The 11,197-nt window shown below is 38.1% G+C and overlaps 4 protein-coding genes across 4 annotated transcripts in view; 1 reads left to right on the top strand and 3 right to left on the bottom strand.

The window, feature by feature from the left end:
• Positions 1–4: 4 nt before the first annotated feature.
• Positions 5–3,196, bottom strand: LOC110157485 (transcription factor TFIIIB component B'' homolog; the record flags this gene model as incomplete). The annotated part of the gene is made up of 14 exons (XM_055151318.1): positions 3,013–3,196; positions 2,361–2,922; positions 2,178–2,281; positions 2,023–2,088; positions 1,682–1,879; positions 1,475–1,608; positions 1,312–1,406; positions 1,177–1,231; positions 938–1,075; positions 650–859; positions 543–573; positions 287–458; positions 113–213; positions 5–51 (listed from the first exon to the last, which is right to left on the bottom strand). Coding segments are annotated over exons 1-14 (2,095 nt in total), but the record flags the coding sequence as incomplete, so codon positions are not given.
• A 1,005-nt stretch (positions 3,197–4,201) lies between these two features.
• LOC129408228 (uncharacterized) lies at positions 4,202–6,196 on the top strand. Its single transcript, XM_055151315.1, has 4 exons — positions 4,202–4,265; positions 4,874–5,153; positions 5,357–5,575; positions 5,849–6,196. Exons 1-4 carry the CDS (start codon positions 4,202–4,204, stop codon positions 6,051–6,053), a joined length of 768 nt encoding a protein of 255 aa, XP_055007290.1. The 3' UTR covers positions 6,054–6,196.
• LOC129408229 (G2/M phase-specific E3 ubiquitin-protein ligase-like) lies at positions 6,127–7,839 on the bottom strand. The gene is made up of 4 exons (XM_055151316.1): positions 7,679–7,839; positions 6,968–7,104; positions 6,459–6,673; positions 6,127–6,314 (listed from the first exon to the last, which is right to left on the bottom strand). The coding sequence occupies exons 1-4, from the start codon at positions 7,826–7,828 to the stop codon at positions 6,127–6,129; spliced, it is 690 nt and encodes a 229-aa protein (XP_055007291.1). The 5' UTR covers positions 7,829–7,839.
• A 48-nt stretch (positions 7,840–7,887) lies between these two features.
• LOC129408230 (uncharacterized) overlaps positions 7,888–11,197 on the bottom strand; it is a 17,910-nt gene continuing 14,600 nt past the window's right edge. Inside the window, exons 3-10 of the mRNA XM_055151317.1 lie at positions 10,448–10,599; positions 9,650–9,959; positions 9,445–9,530; positions 9,252–9,307; positions 9,141–9,174; positions 8,895–8,959; positions 8,449–8,529; positions 7,888–8,368 (exon numbers count right to left, since the gene is read on the bottom strand). Coding sequence (XP_055007292.1) covers positions 7,888–8,368; positions 8,449–8,529; positions 8,895–8,959; positions 9,141–9,174; positions 9,252–9,307; positions 9,445–9,530; positions 9,650–9,959; positions 10,448–10,599 — 1,265 coding nt within the window. The remainder of the gene's footprint in view (positions 8,369–8,448; positions 8,530–8,894; positions 8,960–9,140; positions 9,175–9,251; positions 9,308–9,444; positions 9,531–9,649; positions 9,960–10,447; positions 10,600–11,197) is intronic.

The following is an 11,197-nucleotide window of genomic DNA, read 5'->3' on the forward strand; positions in this document are numbered from 1 at the left end:
TCTTTGGCTGGGTAATTTAGGACTTGTACAGGTTTGGAAATTCTCCCAGATCTGCAAAAGCCAGCAATGAGTTTATGACCAGAAAATTCTAAAATAAGACTACAACACATACCTAGTTGGTCTTGCTATCAGCACAGTAGTCTCTTGATCTGAAGAATCATTGTCTGACATTCTCTCTGTAGATTTTTGTGATGAACAGGTCTCTTTATTAATCTAAACAAATATTGTTTAGTGATAAAAGACAATACAATATAAATGCATACAGATAAAAGGAATAAGGCCCCACCTGGACTTCTACCATTTCTTCACTAGTGCCCTCTCCTTCAGAAACTGTAGCTTTAGACTTGGGTCCGATGCTGGGTTGACCCTGATGACCAATAGGATTGAGTGCTTTTCCTGGTTTCCTTGATTTTGCTTCTGTATTCTTGGCAGAATCAATTTTTTCAGTCTTTTCACATCTGATATATTGAACAGAATTTAGGACATCACAATATAATATAAAATAAGTATAACTACACACCATCACAGTAACATGCACTTACTCATCTTCTGGAAGAACAATTTCTTCAAAATCTGCAAGTGACCAAGAGGTTAAACTCGAAACAATAACAAGAGACAAGATCAAAGAGTGTTTTTTGTCCTGTTTCACCTGGCACATTTTTCTTTTTCCCTTTACTTTTCTTTTTGTCATTTTGTGGATCTGACAAATGGTCATCTTCATCTTTTCTTTTGCATTTGAGCTTGGAGGCTGGCGTTTCCTCATTACAGAGGTTTTCCTTCTCCCCTTCCTGCTCCTCATTGGACATTTCATCTTCTGTTTCCTCCTCCACATCACTCATATTGGAAGTAGCTTTTTTACCTTTGTAGTGACCAGAAAATCATGTTGATAAATAAATAAATAAATGAAACAACATAATATTCAAATAATGTATCTCACCTTTTGGTTTTCTTTTACGTTTTTTAGGAGTTTGTTTTTTCTGAGATACTGACTTAAGTTTCTTTTTACTTTCCTGAAATTCAAGAATCTTCTCCAGCAATTTCGTAAAGTACTCCAAATCCAGTCTACGCCTCTCCCCTACAGAAACATGCAGACTGCCTTTATACAAACTCCAAATAATGATATGGATATATAAATGTTCATTTTAAAGCAAGGATTTTATTAATTTCATAACCTACTAAAAGCTTTGTCAATCCTCCAGGCATTATGCCGCTCCTCCTTCTTAAATTTGTTCTTAAAAAAAAAGAAAACAAAAGTATTGAGTTAATAAGTTAATACTATTATAAACACACAACCCATGTTCACATACTTACCTTAATTTCTGATCGAGCTCTGTGAGGAAATAGCTGACAGATCATCGTAAAATCGGTGCCCACCATGCTGATGGCCAAGAAGAACATGTCAGTCTCTATAAAAGAAAAAAAAATGTGAACGTCCTTCATACACAGAACACTTAACAATGGTTTGGAATATAACCTTCAGTAGACCAGGGCTTGGTGTGGGTCCCTTTCCTGAAGCTTGAATAAGTTGTTGTGGAGCCTCGTTCAAAAATAGGATCTCGATCCTGAATTGTATTTGGCCCCTTCATCCTTTGGACTTCCACAGTCAGGCTACCGCAAACAAATTTTTTAATTTTTTTATTTACATACAAATTTGACAAAACCTATAAAATGTCCTACAAACCTTTCCTCGTCAATAATAAGCGTGCCATCTTCTGCTACTTTGACTTGAGGGACCATTAGTGTATCTTCATCCTCAGCTTCCCCCTCCTCATCATCCTCCTGCGCTTCTGCAGTTGAAGTGGTTGCTGTTGTTTCCACCTGATCAGGACTACGCAGATCTGGTTGAACTTCTGGTTTCTGTGCTCTGTTGTCTGGTGATCTAGGAAGAAAAAAAAAAAACAATTTAAATTAACTAGTGACATTCAGCATTCGGCATTCAGCATTAATTTTGGCACCATGATTGTGTATTTCTGCTGTCAGAATTATACTGAATAAAGCAGAAGAAAATATTTAGCTACGTACAACTCTCTTTCAGGTGATTGTGGAGTGACAGCCTCATTTTCCTGTTGAGAGCCTTCTAAGGTCGATCTGTATTTTGAGAGAGAAATACAACAGAAATACAAAGATACATTATTGATTCTAAGATAGACTATTGATTGTTTGATAAAGAAACTTACGACATGGGATTGGATGTTGGGAGATAATGGATAAGGTCTCGCATAGTCATTTTGGATGGATCTAAACCATGTTCCTTTGCACGTGGCTTGGACTTTTTTGATTTCTTAAAGTTTAAAAAAATACAGGTATTAATATAGAATATAAAATGACAAATGGGATACTGTGAAACATTTTGAACTTACCCCTTTCAGCATCTCTTCTTTTAGCAATTGTCTGAGTTTCCGTGCCTTTTCCAGTCTTACCAAATCAGATTTATCATTGAGGAGCTGACTCAGAGAAAACTGTTGTGAAGATGATGTAAGATCAGTTTTAGACACAAGAGTTTTGGCTTTCTCTGATATTTCAGTTGTTTCTCTATCAGGTATAGATGGAGGGACTGAAGCTTTGGGAGATATTTCTTTCACTTGGCTGCATGGCTGTATTTTTCCAGTGTCAACGGGCTGGTGTACATCTTTGCTTGAGTCTTCAGCTGGTGAAATAGTATCAGTCTTGAACAATATGCATTCCTTTGGGGACAATATTTCTTGATCAGGTGTAGTAGAGTTAGTTTCAATTGTAGCTGCTGCTTTGTCAATGACTGGTGCTGGACTCTTGACAAGAGGAAGCACTGGTTTGACTGGACACTTGGGAGTTCGAGGAAGAGCAGATGGGCGACCTGGTACTACTTTAGGCTTGACAGAAAACCTCTTTCTCCTGTGAATTGCAGATGAACACGAACCATCTCCACTTTGGTCATTTGAATCTCTTAAATAGATAAGTAGACAGAGAAACAATATAAGTGAAAACATTGTGATCCCTGGGTTTAAATCAGAAAATTAAATATAAGCTACTAACCCTGGAGTTGACTCATTCTGGGCATGAGCAGATTTGGTGTCAGTCACAGAAACAGGAGACTCAGCTTGACTGTTGGTGTTATCGGTGTCCTTATTTGATAAAGGGAGCTCCTGGTGTGCACCAGCTGTTCTTCCAATGGTACCCACATTAGGCCTAATCGATAATCTTGACCGCCGAAACATGTTAACCTTAAAAAAAATAATAATAATAAAAAAATCAGCGAAAGAAGCAAATCGTAACTGTATCCTAATAGTATCCGTATGTATACTACAGTATCCAAGAGATTATTATAAAACTATATTAAAAGGAACTCACTTATGTTAGCTGTTAGCTGAACTCTAAAATTATGTTGTCTGGTAGTGCAAATGTACGGTGGCCGACAGGGGCCAAACGCACTGCAAACAAAAAACGTGGTGCAAATGGAAAAAACGCGCTGCAAGAAACAAAAACAAATGCATCATCATTAAATGCGCTGCAAATGGAGAAACGATGCAAAGCACAAAACGACGCATACCAAGAAAACACCTGCAAAAGAAAAACGCTGCATAAAAAGTCACCACAACGGAAGTGCTCCAAACCTGCAGGGGGCGCTCTCAGTGTAACAGCTCAATGGAGAAGACACACCGGCTGGAGAGAGACAGGTACTCCTTATGAGAGAGACGGAAAACGACTATAAATTACAGCGGGAACAAATTATTGTTACGGTAATGTGGCTTTTATTTTATTATATTCATGTATTGTGTTTATAAATAATATAAATATCGCTGTACAACGCGGTACTTCACGTGCCGGTTATTTTATTGTATTTCACACCAGACTTTACAAGGCGATACATTAGCATGTCGATTAGCTTGTTTGCTAATAGCGATCAAATAAGAATAAGATAAGATAAAAAGATTAGAGATTGATAAAACACCCGTTTTAATAGTACATTTAAAAGCCATCTTATCGCAGTCTTCCATACGATACAACGCTGCACATTAAGTATTATGCTTATTATGCCAGCAGTTAACTTATACACTTATGATCTCCGCTGTTTGTGTATATTAAGAGGTAGTGTATAAATACCCATATCAGTGACGTTACTTATCACGTTTCTGATTTCAGTTTTCTAGTTTATACTGATCTATCGTCTTTTTCCAGGCCAATATGTTTTGTCCTTACTGCGGACACGATCTGGGAACTACCGATGTACCAATGTCCTGTGGCTCATGTGGCTCCAGTGTGCATTTTTTTAGCAGAATATGCAGACGGTAAGTGGACTCATATCCAGTTTTTTAAATAACATTGATATGATCAATGATGTTAATGCCACTTTTTCATGTAAAATGCATTCATGTATATTTGGCTTGTGATAATTCTAATAAAATGTCTGCCTTTATCCCACTTTATGTTTATAGGGTCAGCATCAGATGTCCTCACAGATGACCTAATAAGAAGATATTTTAATGAGAGCTACAGCAATGCGGAGATTTTGGATTTTTTAGCTTCTAAAACACAATGTGCACATGAGCCTTCGCTCCTTGAAGAGGAAGCTGAATATGCTGTCTTTGTTCAGACAAAAGAACTACTCTACTCTTGCCAGTGTTTGTGGGGCCATACAGGAGGAGTTAAAGGGTCCAGGGCAACACTATGGCTACCGTTCAATGTGGCAGACATTGCGCCTAAAATACTCGCTGACAGTTAGGAGGGATGATGTTATGGCCCTGATGAGAGAACTGGATCCACAAGGAATTCAACATCGTGCAAGCAGAAGATTTGTTAAGCGAGTTTACACTTCTGATGGACCGAACCATGTGTGGCATGTGGATGGATACGATAAGTTGAAACCATACGGTTTTTGGAATCAGTGGCTGCATAGATGGATACTCGCGAAAGGTGCTGTGGTTGAAATGTGGAGCAAGCAACAATGACCCAGTGGTCATTGCCCAGAATTACATGAACTGCCTGACAGAATATGGAATCATTCCAATGCGACTTCGTACTGACTGTGGCACTGAAAATGGCACAATGGCAGCAATTCAGTGTGCCTTAAGATCATCTCACACTGACGACTATGCTGGGGCTGCTAGTCATTTGTATGGCTCTTCAATGGCAAACCAAAGAATTGAAAGCTGGTGGTCTTATTTTCGCAAACAAAGGTGTTATTATGGATTTCTTTAAGTGTTTTACATGCTAGAAGCACATTTCTAAAATAGTCTTTAAAACACATAGAAAATAGACCATTGTGGTCCTTGAAAGTTTCTTGCTTTTTTTGAACAACAAATTAAAACATTTTCAATTGCATTAGAATCCAAAAACATTCCCTGAAATGCATTGCCCTAATTCCAGCTTGTGTTTTCAGGTCTCAATTTTGGATGGACCTTATGAATGATTTGAGAGAGCGAAATCTCTTTAACAGCAGTCATGAGCACACATGCCTCCTGCGATTTGCATTTATGGATATGCTACAACATGACCTTGATGAATGCAGAAAAAAGTGGAACACTCATACAATAAGACCTGCTAAACAGTCTCGTTGTCCATCTGGGAAACCAGAGGTCATGTACAGCCTACCTCACAGGTTATTCATTTATGTATTTATTTATTACCTTAATTGAAATAACTGGATAAAATGTAACAATAGACCTAGACAAACTTTACTGATCCACAAGGGAAATTACTTGGATACAGTAACCCACACATCACAATATAATAACAAAGAGCAACAGGTGTGAAGTGAAGTACATTAAGAAAAGATGTGAAAAACCCTTGCACTTAATAGTATTGCATATGGTAACAGTCTTGCGCTCAGCTAGTTGAGTCCAAGCTACACGTAACATATTTTTACTCCCAGGTTTGGTGGAACTGACTGTGGGTTTCCGGTTTCACTGGAGGAACTGGGGCCATTTCAGATTGAGGCAACACACAGTTCATGTGGAGATCGTCATCTCCAGTCACACTTTGAGGATCTACAAAGACAGAGTGGTCTAATGCAGCCAATGACCTGGGAGACCTGTGTGGAACTTTATATTAGATTGAAGAACATGGCTGAGTTGTAACATCACTAATACAGGTAATAACTGTTGAACTTCAGACACTAAAGGTCAACCTATCAGTTATACAATAAAAAAATTAGTACAGTCCAAAACCAGGAGAGTTTTGTATTCCAAAGTCCATGTCCTTTTGAAACTCTTCATAAGTTGTTGACAATGGAATTTCCATGGTGTTTGCACAGGTTCTGCTGCATGGGAAGCGAGACACCCTTTGAAACACCAACTTTGGTCTTGGCTTAATCCCAGATGGGGGCAGAGAACAGAGTCCTGTGGCGAACATCAGGATGTCAGGGAGGGAGAGTCCTGTTTTTGTTTATCTTGGGAGGAAAAAAAAAAGCATTATTGATCATGTTCTTAAAATGTGTTTTATTAAAGTTGTTATTCATACAAGATGAGAGAAACATAATAAACCTTCTGTATCAAGGAGATAGTCTCTCCAGAATGCTAATACTTTGGTTTCTTCTTGGCGTCTTGTGGTGCCTTGTTCACTGAGTTGAACCTCAAAAAGATTTTCCAGTATTGTGGATGTCAGCTGCTCCACACTTGAGCACATAAATGTCTTGAATATAGATGCATGCTGCTCCAAAGCATGAATCATGTTAAGTGTTGAAAGCCCATCCTTGAACCTACAAAACATCAACAGAGCAAAAAACACAAATGTTTAGAACAATAGCAGTATCAGAAGGGATAGTTCAACAAATTGGACTACTGCCATAATCCCTATAAACATAGAGATACGTACATTACCTTTTATCGGTGCCAAAATGTTTAACTATTCCTTTAAGCATACTAATTACTTGGCAGTTAATAATTAACATAAGACTTTACAACTTATAACTAATTAAATTCATTTAATCAATGAATATGCAAAAAAAAAAAACAACCTTTGAATTGAGAAATGGTTGCGGTAAATGAAGTACCACTGCATGAAGTCTTTCATTATTATCTTCTTGTCCAATACAACTTTTGGATACTGAAGACAACCAGCCATCTGCAACAGACTTGAATGTTTGTCGATCACTGCATGCAGTTCAACCAGTGTTGCTGCACTGGATATCTGCAAGACAATAACCATACATTTAAGTGAAATGCCACTAACTTCCCATACTGAAAGATAAAGATGGAAAGAAATCACACAATTTTATATTGTCTATGCCAGCAGTTTTCAATAGGTGAGACCTGCCTCCCCTGGGAGGTGCCAAAGAGCCACTGGGAGAGACGCGACACACACAAACTAAATCAGGACTGAACCCAGGACTGAATCAGGAGGACTAAACTAGGACTAAGCTAGCACTGAACCAGGACTGGTGTCAGGCTACTGATGTTCAGTGATACTACCTGTCTTTACCTACTCTAAGGAGGAGGAGGAGGCTCACATTTACCCAATTTGAAAATCCTGGTCTATGTCATAAAATAGGAAGGAGGGGCTTAATTCAGATAATGTTCTGAGATGGTGCAAACTGGCTTTTACTACACAAATGGTTGGGTTGTTAGATTACAAGTATTCACTATTCCATGTTTTTAAAAAGATGGAACAATACCTGAGAACCGAGTTTTTAAACCGGTTTTAAAAATGGAATTCAGGGGATCAATTAGTCAAATTTGTGAGCTTTCTTGATTTGACCACAAACCTCAAGCAAGGAAGCTCTCATGGTGTCATCGGTGATGTCCTCAATCCTTGCCTCAAAATCAGCTGTTGATTTTCCCGTGAGGTGGTCGTATAGCATTTCTGACAAGAATCGAGGGCCTGGACCACCATGGACTATGGATGTAGCGATCATCCTCCCAACATGAAAATACTCATCATCATCTCTGGCAGCTGTTAACATTTTACCATCCATTAGTCCACTATTAAAATCATTTTTGAGTTCACATGAAAATGCATACCAAAGTTAATTTCACTGAACCCAAGTGTAGAGCTAAAACCAGATGTTGAATTTTCAGTATGAATTTTCAGAAATGCAATGTACCTGTAATTTAAGTCTGAAACAATAAGATGTTTACCTGCACAGTCAAACGTGAGAAATTTCCTATCGTCTGGACCATCAAATATTCTCCTTGATCTAAGGCAGTCCATCAGCAGGGTGAGGAACTCTCGTTTGGGACCACCAGTGTCCACTGCATCCTCTGCTCGCCCCTCATCATCAGTGAATTTAACCAAAATTTCATGTGATGGGTCATAAGATGGTCGCTTGAAGCCTCTGATTGCTCCATCCCATATATTTGCCCTGTTTATGTTGAACCTGCTGTATGAAGTGTTGGTAATCTTGGAGGCCAGGTCTGAAACAATGTCTTCAGCAGTCAGGTTCAAAACCTGCGGACTGCAAGAGAATATCAGTACATGAGTTCCAATATATGAGCCAACAATAACAATGAGGTACTAACTAGTAATATATCATACTGTTCTGCAGGGTAGTCTATGTGGTCATCTGTCTCAGACTCACTGTCAACTACTATAGGTGCATACATGGTGGTGTAGTTGCTGCAGGGAAAAAGTTCATTGATTCCAGTCAGTCAACAATACCTATATACATAGTACATTTCTTACACTTCCCAGAAAATTTAAAAATATTTGTTGGAGTTCTAATGTTATTTTGACTTTGGGTGTGAATTGGGGTAGCTGGTTGAGAAATGTAGATTGACTGGTCTTTAGTAAGTTTTTTGTAATGTTGCAATATAGCAGTAAAAATGAATGTCAATAAATAGTTGGATATTCCAAGAAAGAAAGCATAGAAGTATAAAAAATGTGAAGGAATTGCAGGGCATACGCTAATGTATTATGTTCTTCATTTAACACATACACACACTAACCAAAAATGTTAAGGTTGTAACTGTCCACCAGCTTACCTATACCAGGTATTCAGATTCTGTGAAGATCTTAACTGATCCTGGGGAGTTGATTGCTGTCCATCCTATTTAAAAATAATACATTTTTTAAGTTAATCATTTAGCACTGTTACCTGCTTAGAACTAATGCAAGCCATAAAAGGATAGATACAAAGGACTTAGGATGACTAAATTAATTTCCAAAATTATTTACTGCTATTTCACAATTTTATGTTAGACAATCAATACTATTGGATATAATCTTACTTGATGAGATTCTGGTTGTTGGCATCTGGAGGGTCTGTGAATAACAAATAAATAATTAATCTTCCTAATTGTTTATGAAGAAAAACATCACTTGACTAAGGCAATTTTTACCCCTGCAAAATGTTGTCTGTTTTTGGGGTGCTCACATTATCTGGAGTGTCCCAGACCTGCGTGCAGCACATAATATAAATATACAGATATAACACATTAGATTAAATGTAATTTTATAACTTAACTGATAGTTAAATGGTAATGTACCTGGCAATAGGCAAATTTGCTATGTCTTTTACATATATACACTCACCACAGTGTCAGAGAGTTCACTTTCCACAGATGGCAGGTTCACATGGACAACACTGTCATCTTCACTAGAAGACTGTCCAGTATAGCCTTCAAAAAAGGCATTTAAACAAAAATGACTATAATGTTCTGAATAATTTGCAGACTTTATCCTGCACAGATAAGATACCAATAGGAAACCATGAATTAATACAAAATGGAACACTTACAACTGGTTTCAAAATCCTCTGCAGTGCAAATGTAGAGTGTTATCCTCTGGTAGGCCTTCCCAATTGCCTCCTTGTACTTCTGAACAGTGAAAGGGTCATTTGTTCCTGGGATGTTTCTCACTTGTCTGCCATCAGGGTACAACAAAACATGGACAACATCTTGCATGTCCTGGTTAAAATCCATGTGTTTTTTAACAGCAGCAGCCAATAGCTGCTCTGATGACCAGTGAGGCTGAATGTCCAGAGGCAGTGATTTCCCTCTTACAGGTTTTAAGGAGTCACCTGTCAACCTCATAACTCCAACATAAATCTGCAAAATAACAAATGACAGTAAATAAAACAGAAATACAACATGACAAATCAATATGATATGTCACTTAACAAGGTGTAGATCTGCACTGACAGCCAAATCTGAACAGCCTATGCAACACCCTATGTAAACAACATATCATACCTTCACTGGTTTCTGTTGCTTTTCACTCTGAGAGGCCTGACGTTTCTTTGAAAAGAATGACTTTCTCTCCCTGTCTTTAACTGCCCTAAACCTCAGAAATGTTTCTATGCTTCCTGCTAAAAAAAAAACACATAGGAATTACATACTGATTCAATGCTCTTACTGAGTTCATAGTTATGTTCATATAAAATTACTTTCTGCAGGGCATTTCAATATACCTCTAATGCCAGTTACTAATCCAGGGTAGTGAAGAGAAAAGTGTTTTTTGTATATACAAGAACAAGATCTGAACCTCTCAGGCTCCCTTCTGATAATTTTTGTCACAAAATCATGAATCTGTTTACCTTGACTGGTGGAAGGTTGTGCAACATCAATATGTGCGTGAGTTGCAGGCGTCTCCTCCTGGACGCGTTTTTAAAAAAGTGACGTTTTTGCCACACGCACGGCAAAAGGCAGGTGAAGCTGTAAGCGCAGATCCACAAAATGGACAGTACATCTGCAAGGGGAAAGAAAAGGAAAGGGTTTAAGTATAGAAGACTGTACTATTAAAACAGGTGTTTTGTATCAATCTCTAATCTTTTTATCTTATCTTATTCTTATTTGATCGCTATTAGCAAACAAGCTAATCGACATGCTAATGTATCGCCTTGTAAAGTCTGGTGTGAAATACAATAAAATAACCGGCACGTGAAGTACCGCGTTGTACAGCGATATTTATATTATTTATAAACACAATACATGAATATAATAAAATAAAAGCCACATTACCGTAACAATAATTTGTTCCCGCTGTAATTTATAGTCGTTTTCCGTCTCTCTCATAAGGAGTACCTGTCTCTCTCCAGCCGGTGTGTCTCTCCATTGAGCTGTTACACTGAGAGCGCCCCCTGCAGGTTTGGAGCACTTCCGTTGTGGTGACTTTTTATGCAGCGTTTTTCTTTTGCAGGTGTTTTCTTGGTATGCGTCGTTTTGTGCTTTGCATCGTTTCTCCATTTGCAGCGCATTTAATGATGATGCATTTGTTTTTGTTTCTTGCAGCGCGTTTTTTCCATTTGCACCACGTTTTTTGTTTGCAGTGCGTTTGGCCCCTGTCG

This window comes from Boleophthalmus pectinirostris, unplaced genomic scaffold (assembly GCF_026225935.1).
Source record: "Boleophthalmus pectinirostris isolate CB_2022bp ecotype Guang Dong unplaced genomic scaffold, ASM2622593v1 HiC_scaffold_157, whole genome shotgun sequence".
In the NCBI taxonomy this organism is placed as follows: Eukaryota; Metazoa; Chordata; class Actinopteri; order Gobiiformes; family Gobiidae; genus Boleophthalmus; species Boleophthalmus pectinirostris.